Source organism: Carya illinoinensis, chromosome 14 (assembly GCF_018687715.1).
Source record: "Carya illinoinensis cultivar Pawnee chromosome 14, C.illinoinensisPawnee_v1, whole genome shotgun sequence".
In the NCBI taxonomy this organism is placed as follows: domain Eukaryota; kingdom Viridiplantae; phylum Streptophyta; class Magnoliopsida; order Fagales; family Juglandaceae; genus Carya; species Carya illinoinensis.
In genome coordinates, this window is record NC_056765.1 from 5,333,394 (window position 1) to 5,354,328 (window position 20,935).

Below are 20,935 nucleotides of genomic sequence, written 5' to 3' on the forward strand. Positions count from 1 at the left end.
GTGGCCTAATCCATTGTCAACACGCTCTTATATTTAGCTTATGCACGCCTACACGTTTTTTTTATGAAGCTGAAAAACTTCTCGGGTTTACCCCTTTCTACAATATGGTTCAAGGGTTTCAAAAAAACTTGTCACATAAGATCAGTAGAGAGAATGTTTTTAGATGTTATAGGAGTTATGATACATCGAAGCATATTCAAAAGGCATATGATAATTTAGTAACTAAGTTTTGGAGGAAAGATGTCCTTAGTTAATTCTAACGTGGTCTAAAGATAGAGAACCACTTGAGCTGAAGGTTAATAAACCTTGAAAAATTGGCCTCAAAAACCAAAATTATCCAAGAAATCAAACTGGAAAAATAAGATAAAGAAAGAGTGCATTTAAGATAGCAACCTAGAATCACTTATAGCTTGAGATACGAACACCCGCTCGATGGAGTACTAAACCTCTCAGTGCTCTCACCTCTTGTCAATTTAGGCGCTTTGTCATGTTCTTGGGTGACCGTCCTTAACACAACTTTAGCAACACAATCTACCACAAAACTAAGTTAGAGATAAACTTTAGAAGCTAATGCAAATCTGATTCCACTTTCCTACCACATAAATAAGCTTGTAGCCTCTACCTTGAAGAGTTATATTTGAAATGGAAAATGCTTGGATTTTAATTGCAGCCCAAATATGTCCCCTCTTGTAATTTAATTTTTTTTTTATTTGATGATTAAGGAAGTGATTACTAGTGAATTTGTATTTTTTTTCTTAATGGTCAAGAATGTTTAAAAAATATTAAAAAAATTACAGTTGTACTTGTACGCATATTTGGAGTGCACATTTGACATTTACCTTAGCATTATCCTCATCCATTTGAAATAACAACCTGAAGAAAGGAAAAAGGGGAAAAGGACAATTGGAAAAGAATACGTCCATCGGCTATAGTTAGTAGAGTACTACACGAAATGAACTCTGTGAGGTTGATTGCAGTTTTGCAGAAATCTAGAGAGAGAGAGAGAGAGAGAGCAAAAAATGTTGACATCTACCTTGCTGAGATTTATTTTCCCACCACCATCTTCTCTATTCATCACGGTCATGTCAGTGTTTAGCTTCACATCAACAGCTTATCTTGGGTTCTCAGAATTAAGAGGAAAGCACGCGCCATATTCCAAGTTTTGGAATGGAAGTTCTACAAAATCTGGAACAAGAAAGCAGACTGAAGTTTCTAGCAGGAAAGGCATGCTCTTTAGTTATACTCCTGCATTTCTTGCTTGTCTCACATCCTTTGTGCTTTTGGCACCTCAGGGTACCCGGTTTTTATTGCTCCGTTCTGCCTTAACCCTTCACTTCTTCAAGAGGATATTTGAGGTACACACTTTTCTTTTTCATTTTTTGGCTCTCTTCATGGTATCTAATCCTGAATTCAAAGACGAAACAGACCCAAGACTTCCTTTCCTTTGATGATTTATACATATCTTGTTTGCCATGTTTTAATAGGTGCTGTTTGTTCACAAATACAGTGGGGGGATGGTTCTTGATTTAGTAATCCTGATTTCTCTCAGTTACTTTACGATCACTGCAACAATAATATATTCCCTACACCTAACACAAGGGATTTCAGAGCCACCGGTTGATCTCAAGTATCCTGGAGTTTTGCTGTTTCTTATAGGAATCGGAGGCAACTTTTACCACCATTACCTCCTTTCCAAACTCAGAGGAAAGAGTGACAAAGAATATAGGGTTCCCAAGGGTGGTTTATTTTGCTTGGTTATATGCCCACATTATCTGTTTGAAATAATCGGTTTCTTGGGGATCTCGTGCATTTCTCAGACACTTTATGCATTTTCTTTCACTCTGGGCAGTGCTTTGTACCTGATGGGAAGGAGTTATGCCACAAGGAGATGGTACTTGTCAAAACTTGAGGATTTTCCTCAGCATCTCAAGGCTCTCATTCCATATGTTTTCTAGAATGTAAAACACAGTTCGAAAAAACATAATAATTGGCTAGAGAAGTGTTACAACCACAAGATCGTAAAAGTAAATCTACATACTGATATGATTTTGATGATATGTTATATCTACTTTCGAATCGGAAGTTGCGTGAGAACCACGACGAGGAGTTGGATTCTGATGGTTCGTTTGAGAATCGTGCTGATAACGTGTTATGAACTCAATGAAAAAGAGAGAATGAGAGGAGATTCTCTTATTGATCTGTATATCAAACTTATATATTTCTTAAAGAATTCAACGATATATATAGGCGTACAAAGGGGACTATGCTAGCTCACTATGCTAGCATTATGTACTATGCATTTGACGACTAGATAAATGTGGTCATACAATTCAAGATAGTTTATAACAATAGTAAAATTAGTTTTATAATTTACCGTATTATATCATGTCACATGGTATATTTATTTTTATGAGATTTTTTTGTAATTAAAATATTTCTCAATGAGCAAATATATGACTATTGTAAGGTTTATAATACTCTATTTTAAAAGTCAATATGTATTTTTTTTTTTTTGGTTTGCCATAGAACTAGTCAAAGTGTTGTTTTGACAAGTGGGCACTCCTGTTTTTGGACCAACTTGCAATGGTATGTCTGCTCTGCTATTAAAATCTGGGGTTATGCCCTATAAAAGTGAAAATTACAATTGAAGCACTTTTTTGTTTTTATGTTTTCTAAGCAAAATGCATTAAAGTTGTAAATTAGCCTTAAAGTGTTTGTTAATATTTCAAGAGTATTGATACACATACTTTTTTCTTCAAATTTTTTTCAACTCCTGTTAAATGGAGAAGTTTATAAAAGTTAAATCAAATAAATAATTTTGAAAAATGATAGTTACAGTCGTGAATGCATAAGCGTCGTGTAATCACTTTGAAAAATGTGAATACATATGTGATCCACATGAAAAAATTAACTTTTTAATAGTGAACTATACTCTTTTTTAAAGTGACTGTACGGCGCTACTCTAAAACTGTATATAACATTACTTAATAATTTTAGCAAATTTCATGAAGTTATACAATCATAATTATTAGTTGTAAAATAAAAATTTTAATACATTTTATGTAGTAACACTATCACATTAATTAATTATAAAATAGTTGTATTATGAATTTAATTATTGGAATTACAATTTGATCAAGGGTATACATTCATCTTCTTGATGGAAGGGGGCTAATAATTGAAGAACTTTGAAAATCACTTTTAAAAGATCAATTGAATGAAGTAGATCATTATTTTCATTTTTTCTTCAAAAAAATATATTTATTTGTTGGTAATTGATACAAACATTGGATTTATGTGGCAAATGAAAATCTAAAGACGCTAACAAGAGATGACCGGAAATATCCAATTGTGAAGTTCATCGAACTTAAGTAGTTTATTAGAAGGGCGACAGCTTCAGATCTGGAACAAAGATCTTCTGAATCTGGCAACACCCAAATAAATCACTGGCTGTGAGGAAGGTAGCTGCGAGCTTTAAATCCGTATCTGGAATAGCTAATAAGATCAAAATGGCATACACAATGCTCACCCTCCCAGCCTGGCAAAGAAAAAAAAAATGTCAAAAGCGTGGGGCTTGTTGGCAATATTTTAAAAATAAAACATAAAATAAAAATAATGAAAGAGAGAGCAAGGGACAGGACCCCTTGTTATTAAAAAAAAAAAAAATTCAAAGTTGGGAAAGCGTTTGGTTTTTGTAAAAAGAAAGATAGATGAAGAGAACAAGTAGGTCCCATGGGAGTGGCAAGTTGTTGTTCTAGATTGATGCAAGTTGTCCAACTGCTTTTATTATTCCAAGAAGACATTATCTTAAAATATAGGAAGTTCTCTTGCATGACCACAGACTGCGGGTCCGAGAAGAAAAAGAATGGAGAAACTTGAAAAGAGGACAAAAATAATGGGCTGCTTATCATCCTTTAGTCAAAAATGACTGTCGTTTCTAATTATTTGGCCTAATCTTTAACGTAGATAGTATATATTACCAAAATCTAATTGCAAGAAAAGTCTTTCTTTTCTTTTTCTTTTTGGTACAGGTTTCCTTTTGAGACGTGATGATGATGATGGTGGTGAATTAATTTTTCTTCTCATCAGCAGATTTTCTACTCATATGATGTTGGACATCAAGTAAGTTTTTAATATATTATTTACAATTATTGAGATGAATATTAATGGTTATATTCATTATTATTATTTGATAAATTCTATGTTTATTTACATAGTTTAGATACAAGTTTTATTTATTGATGATATAATTTATCTGAGAATGGAAATGGAGCATCCCTGAAGGATCGTCCTAAATCAATAACAGCTTTTGAGTATCTCATAGTTTAAATGATTGATACTTGTACTAAAAGCTCATTATGATTTATGCACCTGAAGTTGCATAATTGAAATGGTGGAAAGAATATATATTTGAATGAACATTTCGAATGTGCTCCTGAAGTAGCAATATCGAGTATGCTCCTGAAGTAGTAATATAAAATGCAAACGTTCACAATATATTCTAAATTTATATCTAGTCTTTCAGTGACTGAGTAAAATAATGAGCTTTTGATAAGAATCATTAGTCACGTCTTACTAGATCTATATCATTCCTTGAAGTGAATGATAATGAATTTATATCATTCTATTTCCTGAAGTGAAAAGAATGATACGTTTCATTCAAAGAAACTAAGAGATTGAACGTGATAATGAATATCTTTTCGGGCCAGAAGCTCGTATTGGAAAAGCTGTAAGCTTTCTATTTGAGATAATATTATACAAATTATTGAATCAAATATTATGATGCATCAAAAGGTGATATGATTTAAAATATTTGTATAATTTATGGTTATCTTGATCATCCAAAATCAATTACGATAAGTCGAATGATTTTCATATGGACGTCCATAAAAGAACCAGAAGATTCTTTTACTATAAAGTCTTACCACCAGAAGTGGAAAGAAAAATTTGCTTGAAGCAAATAAGATGAAATAATTCGACGTTATCTTGATTATCATAAGTGAACCAGACGTTCAGATGATAATTAAATTATGGATGCAATAAGATAAAAATGTCTCATATTCTAGCTGCTAAAATCCCAGCGAGGATTGAAGTCCCTGTAGGACAATTAAGAAATTCAGCAGTCTAAAAACATGTATAAAGGTATGTGAGACTTATTGATACAAAAGATAGAGTATCTTAAAAGAGAAAAGCACAAATAATTTGGTGCTCCTGAAGAGGCCATACCCACAAAACAAGCAATAAAGTCCATCCAGATTTTCTGTATAAAATTCTCCTATATAAACTCTTGAAGAGTACAAATCTCCTGGAGAGGTTTTTCATGAAAATGTCTTCCCTTGAAGAGGGATAGGTACCTGAAAATAACGAGATCTCGTTACATTTCATGAATAATGGAGAAATTATGGATAGAAATAAAATCGTTGTCGACAACGTATTTCCATATGAGATGGCAATTGACATTACCAGAAGTAATGTAGCAAGTGAATCAAGAACCGTCGAAGAATACCGACGTAAAATATTGGCCAATATTTGAAAGAAACAATTCCTGCAGAATTGATTCACTAGTAAAATATGATGCATCGGGACTTATAGTCCAAACACCTAAAGAGGTGATGCTTGTTGAATGTCAGTGGGTATTTATGGAAAGGAAATAAAAATGTGATATATAAATCACGAGTCAGTTTCTCAATTCCTGCAGAATTGATATCACTAAGTAAAATGTGATAAATATGGACTTGAAGTCCAAACACCTAAAGAGGTGATTTTTATTAAATATCAGTGGATATTTATATACATGATATAAAAAGTCTGAAACTTTTAATATGAAAATGTGATATAGAAATCACAAGTTAGTTTCTCGAAAAAACAATATTGATATGATTTTAAAATGGTTGAAATCATATTGAGATTTTTATTAGCTTGAAAGTTACCGAGAGTTTGGATATGCATGATTAACTGCATATTTATATGAATCATTGGATCATGATATATATATGAAAATCTCTGAAGAATAGAAAATGTCTGAAGCTTCTAATATGAATACATCTGGAAATATGTATTCTATCAAGTTTCAAAGATCCTTATATGATCTAAAACAATCCAAACGCAAATGAAAACAAGCTATTATTACAGTTTATATATATGATTTAAATGTCATTGAAACTCCAGAAGAGCTCATAAAAACTGCACATATTTGAAATATAAATCTGAAACCCTTGCGGCTTCAAGGGGAAGATGGATGATGTTATTAGTCATGAAATACCATCTTTTAATACAATTAATATTTTAGATTCATATTATGGGTTTGATATGAAGTGTGCATTATTAAAGAAGAAATGAAAGGGAGCACACAGAACATCTACCAAAAGATAGAAACACAAATATGAATATTTGTGAAATATTATTTTATTATCTTGAAGCAAGAATTACAGAAATTTAAGGCACTTTGCCTCATTCTTCAAATGCTCTTGTTCTTCAAGAATCTGCATGGCATCCCTATCTAAAGCGGTGGGCAATCGAAAAGAAGATTTAAGCAAGGATTTTAAATTCTTATTCTCTTGCTTTATTGATTCTATCTTCATGTTAGACTCCAGAAGAAGTCGCTGAAGTATAGCAATATTCTCGTGGAGATTGTCAACTCCACAAGTTCTGAATTGCAGTCGCTGAGAAAATGCGACAATGGATGATGAGTATCGAGTACCGAGACTCACAAGCTCATAGATAGTTTTATTATCTGACCTATGAGTCAGATCATACATTGCATGATAGCACTTGTGGTAGAAGCAGGAACAGCTGATGAACGAGGTGTAGAGTACCTCATATATTGGCCATGAGAAGATCGCTGAGCCATTGCAGAGTAAAAATATAGAAAGAGATTGCAGAGTAAAAATGCAGAAAGAGATTGCAGAGTAAAAATGAAGTATGATTACAGAAAAGTGAAGAAGATGAGATGCGAATGAAGATGAGCTGAATATTTCTTTTATAGCGAAAATTATGATACAAGATCTCTCGTGAAGCAAGAGAAAAGAGACGAAATATAGCTTCATAGCTCTGCGGTGCCTGACAGTTGAGGTGTCTGACAGCACGCTTGACACCTACAGAGGAGTTGAAAATCTGCGGTGCTTGTCTGATCTTAAAAGGCTAGCCATCGTTTTTATTAAAAATGAGGTTAGCGGTTTAATGTTGATGAATTCTCCACTAACTGTGTTATTTACAAGAACTCCAGAAGAGTAGTGATCAGCAGAAAGATCCAGTTGTGATTATTTTATCAACATGGATCAAGTCCATAGTTAGTTGGATGTACAAATGCGAGTTATCTTTCAGATACACACAAGAAGATCATTGCAATTCATGAGAAGAAAATTGAAATTGATATCAAGAAGGTACGGTCAAGTAAAATCTGGCAGATTTATTCACTAAAGCATTACCAACTGCAACATTTAAGAAGATTATGCAGAACATTGGAATGCGGAAGTTTGAAGACCTGTTATCATGCACTTTTCAGGGGATGTAATGTCTTGAAGACTTGTGCTGATTGTACTATTTTTCCTTCGCTAAGGTTTTATCTCACTGGGTTTTCCTTTGCAAGGTTTTAATGAGGCAATCCTAAAGCACTCGTCGATACATATGAATACTGTACTTTTTTTCCTTCGCCATTGGTTTTTTCCCACAGGATTTTTCTTTGGCAAGGTTTTAACGAGGCATATTCTTTAAATATGATCATCCAAAGGGGAAGTGTTATAAACTATCTTGAATTGTATGACTACATTTATCTAGTCGTCAAATGCATAGTGCATAGTGCTAGCATAGTGAGCTAGCATAGTCCCCTTTGTACGTTTATATATATCGTTGAATTCTTTAAGAAATTCATAAGTTTGATAATAGATCAATAAGAAAATCTCGTCTCTCACTCTCTCTCAATCTTGAAACTCTCTCTTTATTTTGATTGATTCACAACAATATGTATTTTTTTTTTTTTTTTGGTTTGCCATAGAACTAGTCAAAGTGTTGTTTTGACAAGTGGGCACTCCTGTTTTTGGACCAACTTGCAATGGTACGTCTGCTCTGCTATTAAAATCTGGGGTTATGCCCTATAAAAGTGGAAATTACAATTGAAGCACTTTTTTGTTTTTATGTTTTCTAAGCAAAATGCATTAAAGTTGTAAATTAGTCTTAAAGTGTTTGTTAATATTTCAAGAGTATTAATACACATACTTTTTTCTTCAATTTTTTTTCAACTCCTGTTAAATGGAGAAGTTTATAAAAGTTAAATCAAATAAATAATTTTGAAAAATGATAGTTACAGTCGTGAATACATAAGCGTTGTGTAATCACTTTGAAAAAGGTGAATACATACGTGATCCACATGAAAAAATTAACTTTTTAATAGTGAACTATACTATTTTTTAAAGTGACTGCACGGCGCTTGCATACTCTAAAACTGTATGTAACATTACTCAATAATTTTAGCAAATTTCATGAAGTTATACAATCATAATTATTAGTTGTAAAATAAAAATTTTAATACATTTTATGTAGTAACACTATCACATTAATTAATTATAAAATAGTTGTATTATGAATTTAATTATTGGAATTACAATTTGATCAAGGGTATACATTCATCTTCTTGATGGAAGGGGGCTAATAATTGAAGAACTTTGAAAATCACTTTTAAAAGATCAATTGAATGAAGTAGATCATTATTTTCATTTTTTCTTCAAAAAAATATATTTATTTGTTGGTAATTGATACAAACATTGGATTTATGTGGCAAATGAACATCTAAAGACGCTAACAAGAGATGACCGGAAATATCCAATTGTGAAGTTCATCGAACTTAAGTAGTTTATTAGAAGCGTGGAGGTTTTCTTTTTTCTTTTTTTTCTTTTTTTTTAATTATTTTTAAATTAAGACGTGAATATTGAAAGAAGGTGTTTTAAAATAAACGTGGCGAATTATAGAAATAAGATAAATATTTTTATCACAAAGAGATTTTATTAAAATAAATAAATTAACATATTTTAATATTAAATTATTTTTATTATAAAATAAATTTAACGTAGTATATAAACTCATATTAGTATGTAAACTTACTTTTATAATTCTCTTTATAACCGAGCACTTCTCTATAAATAATGCTAGTATTTATTCTTGATTTTATTACTTTTAATTCGTGACACATTATAATTTTATAAATATTACATTTAAATTTAAAATAGGAAAATTATAAAGAAACGAGGATGGTGTTTCCATTTTGATCGATGCTGTATTTTTTAGTTAAGAAATGAGTTATTAGTGAACTAACGTTTTTATTTTATTTTTATTATTTTTAAATTAATTGAGTTTTTTTGCTTATTATTCATATATCATATTTTTTATAATATATATATATATATATATATATAATATGTGGTGTTTGATAACGATAAATAAATTTTTATTTTTAATAAATAATAATAATAATAATAATAATAATAATAATAATAATAAACAACTCAAAATATTAGATAAATAACGAGGTGCAAACGACGGTCATTCACCTTCCACTTCGAGTGGTTACGGTTGGATGAACGATACCATTAAATAGACATAGATCAATCTTATTACAAACGCGCACACGATTTCTTGTGTTATCTGCGGGATTCGCCCTTTGGGTAACTATTTCTTTTCCCTCTCCTCCTTTCGACGTGGAGGTTCATCTGTCTGGAAATCCATTTCTTGAATCGCATAAAGTTAGTTAGTTTTTTTTTTTTTTTTTTCTTGTTTTTGAAAAAAATGGCACAAGGTACCGAAGACTATTTTGGATTAAGATTATGTAGAATTTTTAGTTAATCCGATTGTCAAGATTTTACATATCAACGACAACATTCTTAATTTTTTCTTAATTTATTGCTTGCTCAAACTTCAAAGGTCGGGGCAGTGCTGATATCCGAACCTTTTTTAAGATTTAAAGAGTATCCTAGTAACTCAGGCTAATCTGAACAGTATTGTTCGAAACCTTCTAACCCAAGAAAAAATATTTTTTGCTTAGTTCATTGGAAGCTGATAATGTACGAGAAGCATGATTTGTGGACTGAGGCTACTGATGTTGGTTGTTGTGTGTTACCTTCGTATACTCTTTACACTCTGGGCACATGAATTTGGATGAAATGCCCATTCACCATATCCGTTATAGACCCTTTTTTTTTTTTTGTTATTGTTTGTATTTAGCAAAACTTCAAATGAATAGATTAAAGACTATATATTTGTGAAATTCTTGTGTACGAGTCAAAAGTGCAGAGATGCGCTTCTCGTTTTGTCTTCAGGCATTTTTTTTTTTTAAATATCATTCTACATGTAGCCTTTCCCATATTTTGAAGATTTATTATAAATTAGGCTGATTCTAAGATTTTGATTCGACATTGTTACCTGAGTGCATATGTCCAGTAGGAGAATATTCATTCTTCTGTTCTGTTTAGCATAATATTTCTTATCAGGATGTGGCTTGAAAGTTTCTCGGCATTACTTGGATATGGAAGACAAGTTTCTTAATTCACTATATTAAGAATCTCGATAAAAGTCAATTGCCTGTTTTGATATCACCTCCAATATCTGATTTTACAAGTGATTCTTGAAAGTTAAGGGCATTTGATAATATTGATCCAGCTTTGTCTTGGTGTTGGAGTGGGTGTAGGGTTGTGTGAATCTAAAGGGATAGCATAATCTGCTGGGGACTACACCTTATGAAGTGGAGGTCACTGTTTTGGATCTCCTCCTCCCATTGAGGCCGGGTTCACTCATAAAAAGGCAGCTGCTATGGTTTGTTTGTTTTTCCCTTTCTCCTCAATTAATGAAGAAAGCTATCTGGAGATACGGATTGAGCACATTCTGTATGAAGGATAACTTTAAGAGTTTTGCTATTTACAAGCAAATTCGCATAATAATCTGTGTACCAATACTGATTCCTTTATATTCAAAATTTAAATTAGCACTATTTTCAATAAAGTATACTTTTTGAACAATCACATTAGATTGGTGCACAGATTAGTGCGCAGTTGTGCTTGCAACTAGATTTTTCCTAACTTTAACTCTACAAACCTTGTTGTGACATCCCCACCCTGCGATAAATGTGATAGTTCAAGGATTTGAATATAATTGGTGCAGGCTTGAGCAAGGGTATGATATGAATCTCTTGTTGTAATTTTTGTCATCATAATTGTTTCATGTTGGTGCTAAACTTACGCAACATGTCACATGCTTAGCCCAAAGTAGTGTCATATGTTACTGGCAAAGGTTGCTACTCATTACAGAAAGATAAGAGGGACGAAGACGATGAAGGTAAGGCAATCAATGCATCAATGTGATTCTGCTGATTCTCTCATATATTTCACATTGTTAATGTCTACCTGTAAATGAGTGGTAATAAGTGTGGCTGCCTGGTTTTTGAAGCGTGGATATGTCTTTTGAAGAGCACTACGGCCCCATTCATGTTCACTCTTGAACTGATGATAACTGGTTTAACAATACTACCATTCCTATGCCATCTAAGATCTGACGGGTCCAATAAATGGATCTTTTTTTTTTTTTTTGGTCTTGAGCAGTGGGGCAGGATATTACATTTTTTAGCTCATCGTCAAGACTCAACATCATCATAAACAATGATGATCATATCCATTTTGTCATAACATCATTGATATTTCAATCATTACCATCTACTTCATCACCATAAGACCAAACAACATAATCATCACCATCTTCATTATCATTATTAAGGTCCCATGTGAAAATATGAGGTGCTCTATGAAGCACATGATTCTGGGATTTCTATGAAACATATTTTTCTGTTTTTCTTTTTTTGAGAAGTAAAAGATTGCTACCATGGAAATCAGGCACAACAACTAAAGATGGACATAGCCCCCAATTAACATTGAGCAACCCTATTGATCGCCTATTTCTCTGCTATGAAGGGAGAAGTTGCTTATCAGACATTCTCCCAATGTGTATTTTGCAGAGTTTAGCAGATGCAGGACTTTTGGATCGGATCAATGGTTCTGCACGTCTCATGATAGTTTCTGATCTTGACTCTACAATGGTAGATTTCTGGTTAGCTTGTTATGATGTCTTCATGCAATCCGCCTAGTGATTCTATCAGATTAGTGGTATGTGATTGTAGGTTGATCATGATGATTCAGAGAACCTTTCCCTTCTTAGATTTAATGCACTATGGGAAGCCTATTATCGTCATGATTCTTTGCTTGTGTTTTCAACGGGAAGGTCACCTACAAGTTACCAGAAGCTGAGGAATAAGAAACCTTTATTAACCCCTGATATAACCATACTGTCCGTGGGAACTGAGATTACATATGGTGAATCAATGGTACCAGATACTGGCTGGACACATCATCTTAACCGGAAGTGGAACAGAGACATAGTTGTAGAGGAAACAGCTAAGTTTCCTGAACTTGCTCCTCAGGTAGGGTTTTTTTTGCCAATAGAGTCCGGCAGCTGATATCACTTTGGCCTTATGGGCTGCATTGTGTTATATGAGTATTATGTGGAAACATGTAAGATGATGGAGTTGTTTGTAATGAATCTTCATTCTCAGAATTTTGTGGGCTTATTGCAGTCAGAAACTCAACAACGTCCTCACAAGGTTAGCTTTTTTGTGGAGAAGGTCAAGGCTTTGGAAATAATGAGTTTTCTGTCCGAGCATTTGGAGAAACGTGGTGTAAGAAAAATAATGGTTACCTCACCTTATTACTAGGATATTGTCAATGTCTTTTTATGGTACTTGCTTGCTTTGTGATCTTTTAAATTATCTTTTGTATTCATGCTTTGTGCTTCTTTTTTTTTTTTAATCTGGCTTTTCCCGTGATTAAAAACTTATTATCCCTTTCTCTTATACACATATTTGCCTAATCTTGATTTCTTCGTGGACAGCTTGATGTAAAAATAATTTATAGCTCTGGGATTGCATTGGACATATTACCAAAAAGTGCTGGCAAAGGGGAGGCTCTAGCATATCTGCTTCAAAATTTTGAAGTTGATGGAAAAGTACCTTTACATACACTTGTTTGTGGCGACTCCGGAAATGATAGTGAAATGTTCACCATTCCCAAAGTCCATGGTGTGATGGTTTGTAGTCTCATAAGCACTGTTTAGTTCATCATGTACTTGTATCATGCCATCCTAATTATATAAATTGAATAGTTGTGTTGTCAAGTGCCACTTATTCTTGAATATGCAGGTTAGCAATGCACAAGATGAATTTTTGCAGTGGTATAAACAAAATGCAAAGAACAATCCCAATATAATTCATGCCACTGAGAGATGTGCGGCTGGGATCATACAAGCCATTGGTAATTTCTGTCTAGGTCCAAATGTGTCTCCGAGAGATATCAAAGACTTTAAAAAATGCAATGTGGACATCTTCAGCCCTGGTCATGAAGTGGTGAAGTTTTATTTGCTTTATGAGCGATGGCGACGTGCAGAAGTTGACAAATCCGAACAGTTTGTGAAAAATTTGAAGTCAGGCTTTGTAAGTGTAACAAGCAGTAATTTTACTTGTATTATGGAACCTTCATTTTTTTTTTTCCTATGCATTGCAGTAGATCCAGGATTTGGCAAGAGCCATTTTGAAGTCCATTATCTTTTACAAATTGTTGACTGCAAAACTGAAGACTCATTTCTGGGTTGCAGACTTAATAGCGTCTGGGATTATTACTTAGGATAAAAAGGAAAAAGATTATATTTTGGCAGCGAGACATGATATGGTGTTCTTTGGTCAACAACAAATATGATCTTAGAAAGAAAAAAGTGGGAAACTTGGATTTGTGTGTAATTGACCTCAAATAGCTAAGATATGGTTTGCTGCATTGAGTTGAGGGTTCTATTTTTCACTAGCTGTGTTAATATCTACCCAATTCTCTATTCCTGTGGTTCATACCGTCTTCTTGACTAGCATATTGTTTCAAATCTCAATATGCTTTCATATTTCACAAACTATTTGGTGTGACTTTGTATACTTCCTGTGTACATGGGCTACGCCTATTGCATTCGATGAATAAAATTTTTACTTATTAAAAAAAAAAAAAAAAACTATTTTGTGCGACTTAAACTTGCCAAGTCATCTAAGTGTCGTTAACTTGATCTTTTTAGAAGTTTTATTTGTGTATAGTTGGTTCTGACCATGCATCCCTTTGTTGTCATTACAATTTGTAGAATTTGCTACAACAGCAACATTACAATTGCTAACTCTCTCTCTCTCTCTCTCTCTCTCTCTCTCTCTCTCTCTCTCTCTCTCTCTCTCTCTCTCTCTCTCTCGCTCTCCCCTACAGTGTCCATTTGGAATATTTGTCCATCCCTCAGGAATTGAGCAGCCTTTCCATCAGTGTCTAGATTATATGGCAAAGCTGTATGGGGACAAGACGGAACACCAATTCCGGGTATGGGTGGATCGAGTATCTTCCGCACAAATTGGCTCAGACACATGGTTGGTGAGGTTTTATAAGTGGGAGTTATCTGGTGAGATTTGTTTGATTTAATATAATTGATATCTACATTTGAAATCTTAGCTTGTATTCTATTTTGTCTCTTTAAGATATGAACAGGGCTACGCTTAGCCTAGTTTGGTCCTGTTTCAGCCCACTCTATATAAAGCATGTCTTGATTCTGACAGTCTCGTACTCAATGCAGATTACTGATCCTAATCTTAACCTGTATTGACCATGCTGTCGCTCAAAATTGTTGTCTAATCACCCAAAGTTCACCTTGTCTTTTTCAATTGTTAGTGCTCTAAAAGAAAATTTTGTGAATAAAGCAGATAAAGAAATGGCCGAGGCAAATTTATTTTTCCTAGAAAATTTCCCCCAAATATGAAGTGCTTTTTATCCCAGGCAGTAATCCAAATTGTGTGTTGCCTAAGGACTAGAAATACTCCAAATGAATCTACTAACTAGTGTAAGACATGAATAGCTAAGTAGCACCAAAGACCTCGATTATCAGCAGCCTTTTCTTTTCCTAGGCAGGGATTTTGTTATAAGCAGTCCATTAGACTTTAAAAACCCAGTACCAGAATTTTATTTAGCTATTCAAAGAAGTCGTGTTCAACAATGACCAAGTGTTCTAGTGGTTATACTTGTAAAAGACAAAGCTCTAGTGGTTCCAAAGGAGTGATAGGCTGGTTTCTTTCTTCTATACATTTCCCTGAAGGGAGAGTAAGGGCCCATGGGTTTCTGGTTGGGTTTCTTCACCTGAGCAACCCTCCATGGCAGCGAAGCTCATAGTAGGCCTCTGACACTGCATTCCTTAGTTACTGCAGCATTTTAAGTAGTCTGTGTATCTCATTATATTTAGCTTATTGGACAACCACAAGATCCAATACGTCTGTAAATGGGTGGATGCTTATGGAAAGCTCTGCATGGAAACATGCAAGCCTTTGCATCTGCAAAGGGCTAGGAAAAAAATCTCATGCGGCAGGAGAGAGTTTGTGCAATCAAAGAGCATGTAGTGAGAGAAATTAAAAAATAATTTCTGATGTTGTCTTACATTCAAATTTGCCTAAATATACTTTTTATTTTGACTATATTTTTTTGGAAGAATTTAAAGATGCAGAAAATTTCTGCATGAAGCTCTTTTGTAGTCAGAGAGTTAATAAAATGTTTTTCTCTTGCATTCATATCCATTGCTAAACTGTTGGTTATTCTTTCAGGGGATGAGCGGCAGTGCTGTGTGACGACAGTTTTAATGAGTTTAAAGGTATTTCCATAAAACGGTCACTTCTCAATCTTTGAAAGATATTGCTTGCTTTCTGTGATTTATTACTTCATGATTATACATCAGAAAGAGCAAAGTTATGGTAACCATTACCCATAATTTATTGCGAGTTTCAGCAGCCAGATGGATTCACCTGGGTGCACATGCACCAGACATGGCTGGAAGGTTCTAGAGCAAGAGACCAGACAGCCTGGTGTTTCTAGGTTGCCAATCAAGTCACCATTGATCCTCCAATAAATCTTTCCTGGTAATTTTTATGTAATAGTTATCTGCATCTTTGTTTGTTGCACTGTTAAAAGTTAAAACTATGCTGGATGGAGGGAGTAAAATCATCCTGATCTGCCTCCAATTTCTCAGTATTTCTTTGCAGTCACATGATTGAATGTAAGGCAACAACTACCAAGTACAGCAACTCTTGTTTTGCAACTCTTAAATTAAACTCAATAAACAATATGCAATCTCATCAAAATTTGATTCTTTCTTCTGTTAAAATGGGTGCAAGTATATGCATTTCATGATGTTATACAGCAGATTGGATTGGATTGGATTGGATTAATGAGGTATTAATGAATGGATATGTACCAAAGTCCATTATTCACATGCTAGATGAAACTGCATTAGACGTATTTATATCAACCTCAAGTGTGACTAGTCGTTTTAGAGGTATAATGCAAAAGTAATTATTTTTTTCCTTAATCTGGCCATTACAAATTAACAAACAAATATTAGTTCCTAGGGGCCTAAACTCTACTCTTATAAGAAACAGGCGTGAGAAAATAGGAGGATTTCATGGAAGACTCACACAGGAAATCTAAAAGCGTTCATAACTTACAAAGGTTTTAGCAGTCAACGGATTTTTCACCTACTGACATTATTCATGCAGCTATTTTACAGTCTATTTTGCACACTTTATTAAATAATATTAAGAGTATTTTTTTTATTTGATGTTCAGATTTTACATAATGAACGTGTATCATTACTGCTGAACATTATATACAGACGAGTAATGCTACATATAGTTGTGAAGTGTGCAAGGGTTATGTAGTTATTTTGAAAAAGAATTGGGTCTATAATTAAAAAATTAATTTTTTTTCATGTGGATTTCGTATTTATTCAATTTTTTTAAAAATAATTACATAGCGCTTGCATAGTGACGCTACAAATATCATTTGTCTATACAGACGCATTGGCCTAGTGATAAATTTTATTCTACAGGTGCAAAAACCTTAGTCACTGCTTCACTCCTTGGAAAAATGTGGACACTAGACAAAGAACATTTTTTTGATTTTGCTGGATGACGAAGAAACCCTTGCCTTTATTTGTAGAAGAAGTTATACCATGACTTGCCAGTCTGCCAGATAATTGCAAACCCATTAACATGATCATCATAACCGCAAAGCAATCGAAAAAGATTACTCTCAGAAGTGCACAAAAATCATCACAAAAACCAATGCAGCCAAAAAGGAATAGACTCATTGATAAGAAACTCAAAAATGTCACCCATATAAAAAGGTACACAAAACCGACAAATTTTTAACATTCCAAAGCCTTAACTTTTGATCTGCACATAAAGAAGAAGAAGAAGAAGAAGAAAGAATTCAAATCCTTAAGCAACAGAGATATGGCAATGAGACGACGACAATCTGAGGCGGTTACTACAGCCCCTCCACCACAAGCAGTCCGTCCCGTTTATGAGGATTTCCAGCCAAAATTCGAACGGAAGCAAGAAGCAACAGAAGATACCATAGAAGTTCATCTTCCTGGTGTGTTTAATATATCTCTATAGCCACCCACTTCATTTTATTTCATGAATTTCTTCAATTACGCTTTCAGATTCATTACTTAAAAATAAATAAAAAATAAAAAATAAAATGAAATGTTGTATATTGGAACAACGTCCTCTCAAGTTTCGTGCAAATCAAGAGAAGGAGAAATAAATGAAATTAATTTTAAAATATTTATTATTCATTTAATATTATTCTAAATATTTATATCAAATTATCAATAATTATAAATGTTGTATCATTCACCTTGTGTTTATTTTTTGAGCAGTACTAAGTATGAGTTTCAAATAGACAAGCCTTATATAAGTCATTTATAAAAAAGTCGGTTCCGTTAATAAAAAATATATATTTTTTTTTTTAATTTTTTTAAAGTACGATTTATTTTTTTGAAATCATTTCTAAGATTTCTCTTCCTTTTTTCCTGCATGTATAACCCTCTACGTTTTCAGGTTTTGTGAAGGAGAGTATAAAAATCACATACGTGAACTCCACTCGTACGCTAAGGATTCAGGGAGAGCGGCCTCGTCAAGACAATAGATGGAGCCGTTTCAACCAAACTTTCACAGTTCCAGAAAATTACGACGCCGAGAAAATTCAAGGAAAGTTTCTAAGTGGGATTCTAACCATTACAATTCCCAAGAAGATCGTAGCAAGAGTTGCTCCTGCTGCAGAAGACAAAACGGCAAAAGGATCTCCAAGCCCTCCAAAGTCTACTCCCCAACCAAAGCTTCCAGAGGTTCCACAGCAGATTCCTCCTACGTCTGCTGCTTCAACTTCTGGGGTTGGAAAACAAATGGAGGAAAAGATCGCTCGACCTCCGAGTCTCAAGAGTGCTACCACCGAGCCAAAAGTGGGAAAGGGTGTGGAAGATATTCCCCCAAAAGCAGCTTCAACTGCCATTAACGAAAGACAAAGGGTTGTGGAGAGTAGCCAATCTCAGAGCCCACCGGGAGCCACGGCGACCACAGAGCCGAAAGCACAGAAGGGTCAAGACTTGGCTCCCCCAAAAGCTGCATTAACCACGGATACTCAGAAGCTAATGGACAAAACGAGTATGGAGTCGAGCGCTGCGCAGGTTGATCAGAAGTCCATTCGAAAGAAACGAGATGTACTGATTGAGGGAACTGGGAAGGCTGAAGAAACAAAAGAACTTGAGAAAATTGTGGAGAGTAAAGTGGTTAAGGGAAGGGAGACTGTCGAGAAAATCAGAGACTCTGTCATGTCTGAAACCACTGCGCCAAAGATTGCACAGATCGGAAAGGAGAAGAAAGAGAGATCTTCTGGTGTTAAGGAAGAGAAGCCTAAGGAGGATTTCATTTCTGAGAAAGGTATGGGACTAAAGAACGTGATGGTTTCTGCAAAGGAGAGAGTGAATGATCTAGCCAAGAGCATGAATGAAGACGACAGGAAGATGCTGATAAATATAGGTGCAGCAGTGGTCGTGCTTGTGGCACTTGGAGCTTATGTCTCCTACAGCTATGGCTCCTCTGGAAAATCCAAAAACTAGTTCTACTTATCAAAAAAAAAAAAAATCCAAAAACTAGTTCTAATGTTAATTTTTCCATGTTAACATAAGCTTAAAGTTGTAATCATAAACAAACTATGAATTCCATTATGCGGAATATATATAGCAGGCAAGGACTCTTGTGAAATACAATGATAATTCGAGACATTCTGCACCTAATGTTCAATTCTGCATGTTTCTTATTTCTGCATGTTCCTTATTCTGATCACAACCGAAGGAAGATCTGGTTAATATTTAATATGGCATTTCTTAACTAGAAAGATGAGTTCATAAATGATTTGACTATTGCAAAAGACATTGAGATCAGCTAGTTGTTTATAGCAAGAGGATCTGAGATGCCATCCATAACTTCTCCCCTGGTATTGATCTCCTTGGTTATGAGTTGGCAATTTAAGGTACCGATCAAAAAGAACAAGAAAATGAGTTGGAAATTCAAGGCTGTCTTTTACATACATGGGATCGCTCCTATGGCTTGATTTGCAAGAATGTTGCTTGCAGATAAATCTGAAGACATGATTTGTAGCAACTAAAGACGACATGGACAAGCAAAGACAGGAACAGGAAAACAAACTGAATCTTCACCTGAACAAAGAAGGGAACAGGAAAACAAACTGAACATCCTTGTTCTAGACAAAGCAATTGACCTCAGTTGAAGGGCTGATTTATACAACCCTCAATTGTGTTATCCCATTCTACACAATTGGGATTCCTGAAAACTCTTTAAGAGCTCAATTACATCTATAGCTTTTAGATTCTAGCTAGGCCAATCGTTGTCACGAAATTCAAACTCAAACATGCAACACCTGCAAACTAATCATTAAGAAAGTCATAATCTCCTCCAAGGTTCCGACCGTGTTTATTTGTTCCGTAGGGAGGTAATGCAGGTGAAGATTCTGGTGCCAGCATCTGCTTCCTCATGACTGTGATCATCAGCTTTTGGTCTGAGAAATCGCAGTGCCATTGACATATATAATAGTTGTCCCCTAGAGTTGTCAAGGTTACCCTGTCATTGCTGCTGTTGAAGACTCCTAAATTTGGAGGTGACAGACACTTATCATATCCAGTAGCATTGATTACAATGACATTGTGATCATCCTGGTTGTAGTTGAAAACTGGCAAACATGAAAGCAAATATGTAAATTCACTGGTGACAAGTAAATTTGAATCAGTTCTTGCTGAATTTTTTCACTAGATTAATGTTACCATTCACATAAATCCCAAATATTAACTCAATCTCACAAGCCCAAATCACTTCAGAACCTTAAGCTAAGTAGAAATTTCACAAAACTCCATGATCTCTGGGAAGCTACAGCATAGAAAGTTCAGATTCTGTTAGTACTAGGATTAAATTCCAGCCTTCTTCATCTCCAACGACGTATTCTTTTGCATGTACTGCTCTCGGAAGGACCAGAAGTGCAATCCAAAAAGCTGTAAAAGCCATTGCTCGCAACATGTTGAGCTAGTTCTTCTGAAACTGTCCCTGTAAAAGAAACAAAGGCTTTTTGTCTGAAATTAATAGGAACCTGATGACACTTATATCTCCTATTACCTTCAAAGCAGACAAAATGAATCATAAACTCCTCGCGTTTTGTACTTTTAGGAAAAGCTCAAGACAAACTGATAGGTGTTAATTAGTTCTTCGGTAATACCGTTCTGATATAACTAAATTATACAGCAAGACCCTCCTACTGTTCTGTTTTTTCCACTGCTGGTCGACGTGGTCGTGCTTTCCCATGATCAACGAGCTATACGATGATGTTGAGGGTATACACATGCAAGGTTTGAGCCTTTCTGGGGGAATATACATAGTGATAAAAAGTTCCTTTACACATGTTTAATATCAGGAATTAAAGACCTGAAAACTTATGCA

The 20,935-nt window shown here is 34.4% G+C and overlaps 3 protein-coding genes across 16 annotated transcripts; all 3 read left to right on the plus strand.

The window, feature by feature from the left end:
- Positions 1–899: 899 nt before the first annotated feature.
- LOC122293266 (3-oxo-5-alpha-steroid 4-dehydrogenase 2-like) lies at positions 900–2,193 on the plus strand. The gene is made up of 2 exons (XM_043101788.1): positions 900–1,355; positions 1,485–2,193. The coding sequence occupies exons 1-2, from the start codon at positions 1,020–1,022 to the stop codon at positions 1,953–1,955; spliced, it is 807 nt and encodes a 268-aa protein (XP_042957722.1). The 5' UTR covers positions 900–1,019; the 3' UTR covers positions 1,956–2,193.
- Positions 2,194–9,504: 7,311 nt separating this feature from the next.
- Positions 9,505–16,233, plus strand: LOC122293915 (sucrose-phosphatase 2-like). Of its 13 annotated transcripts, none has more exons than XM_043102367.1 (12): positions 9,506–9,656; positions 10,667–10,800; positions 11,118–11,157; positions 11,244–11,319; positions 11,993–12,073; positions 12,155–12,454; positions 12,587–12,709; positions 12,922–13,116; positions 13,229–13,519; positions 14,319–14,505; positions 15,692–15,738; positions 15,873–16,233. In XM_043102367.1, exons 4-12 carry the CDS (start codon positions 11,260–11,262, stop codon positions 15,957–15,959), a joined length of 1,371 nt encoding a protein of 456 aa, XP_042958301.1. In that variant the 5' UTR covers positions 9,506–9,656; positions 10,667–10,800; positions 11,118–11,157; positions 11,244–11,259; the 3' UTR covers positions 15,960–16,233. The 13 variants fall into 13 exon arrangements, with proteins under 13 accessions (XP_042958313.1, XP_042958309.1, XP_042958301.1 ...); XM_043102372.1 differs by having other exon boundaries at positions 11,146–11,157; XM_043102369.1 differs by having other exon boundaries at positions 9,507–9,656; positions 10,676–10,800.
- On the plus strand, positions 15,876–19,224 carry LOC122293918 (inactive protein RESTRICTED TEV MOVEMENT 2-like). Of its 2 annotated transcripts, XM_043102381.1 has the most exons (4): positions 15,876–16,003; positions 17,330–17,519; positions 17,990–19,034; positions 19,072–19,224. In XM_043102381.1, exons 2-4 carry the CDS (start codon positions 17,378–17,380, stop codon positions 19,082–19,084), a joined length of 1,200 nt encoding a protein of 399 aa, XP_042958315.1. In that variant the 5' UTR covers positions 15,876–16,003; positions 17,330–17,377; the 3' UTR covers positions 19,085–19,224. The 2 variants fall into 2 exon arrangements, with proteins under 2 accessions (XP_042958315.1, XP_042958314.1); XM_043102380.1 differs by having other exon boundaries at positions 17,990–19,224.
- The last annotated feature ends 1,711 nt before the right edge of the window (positions 19,225–20,935 follow it).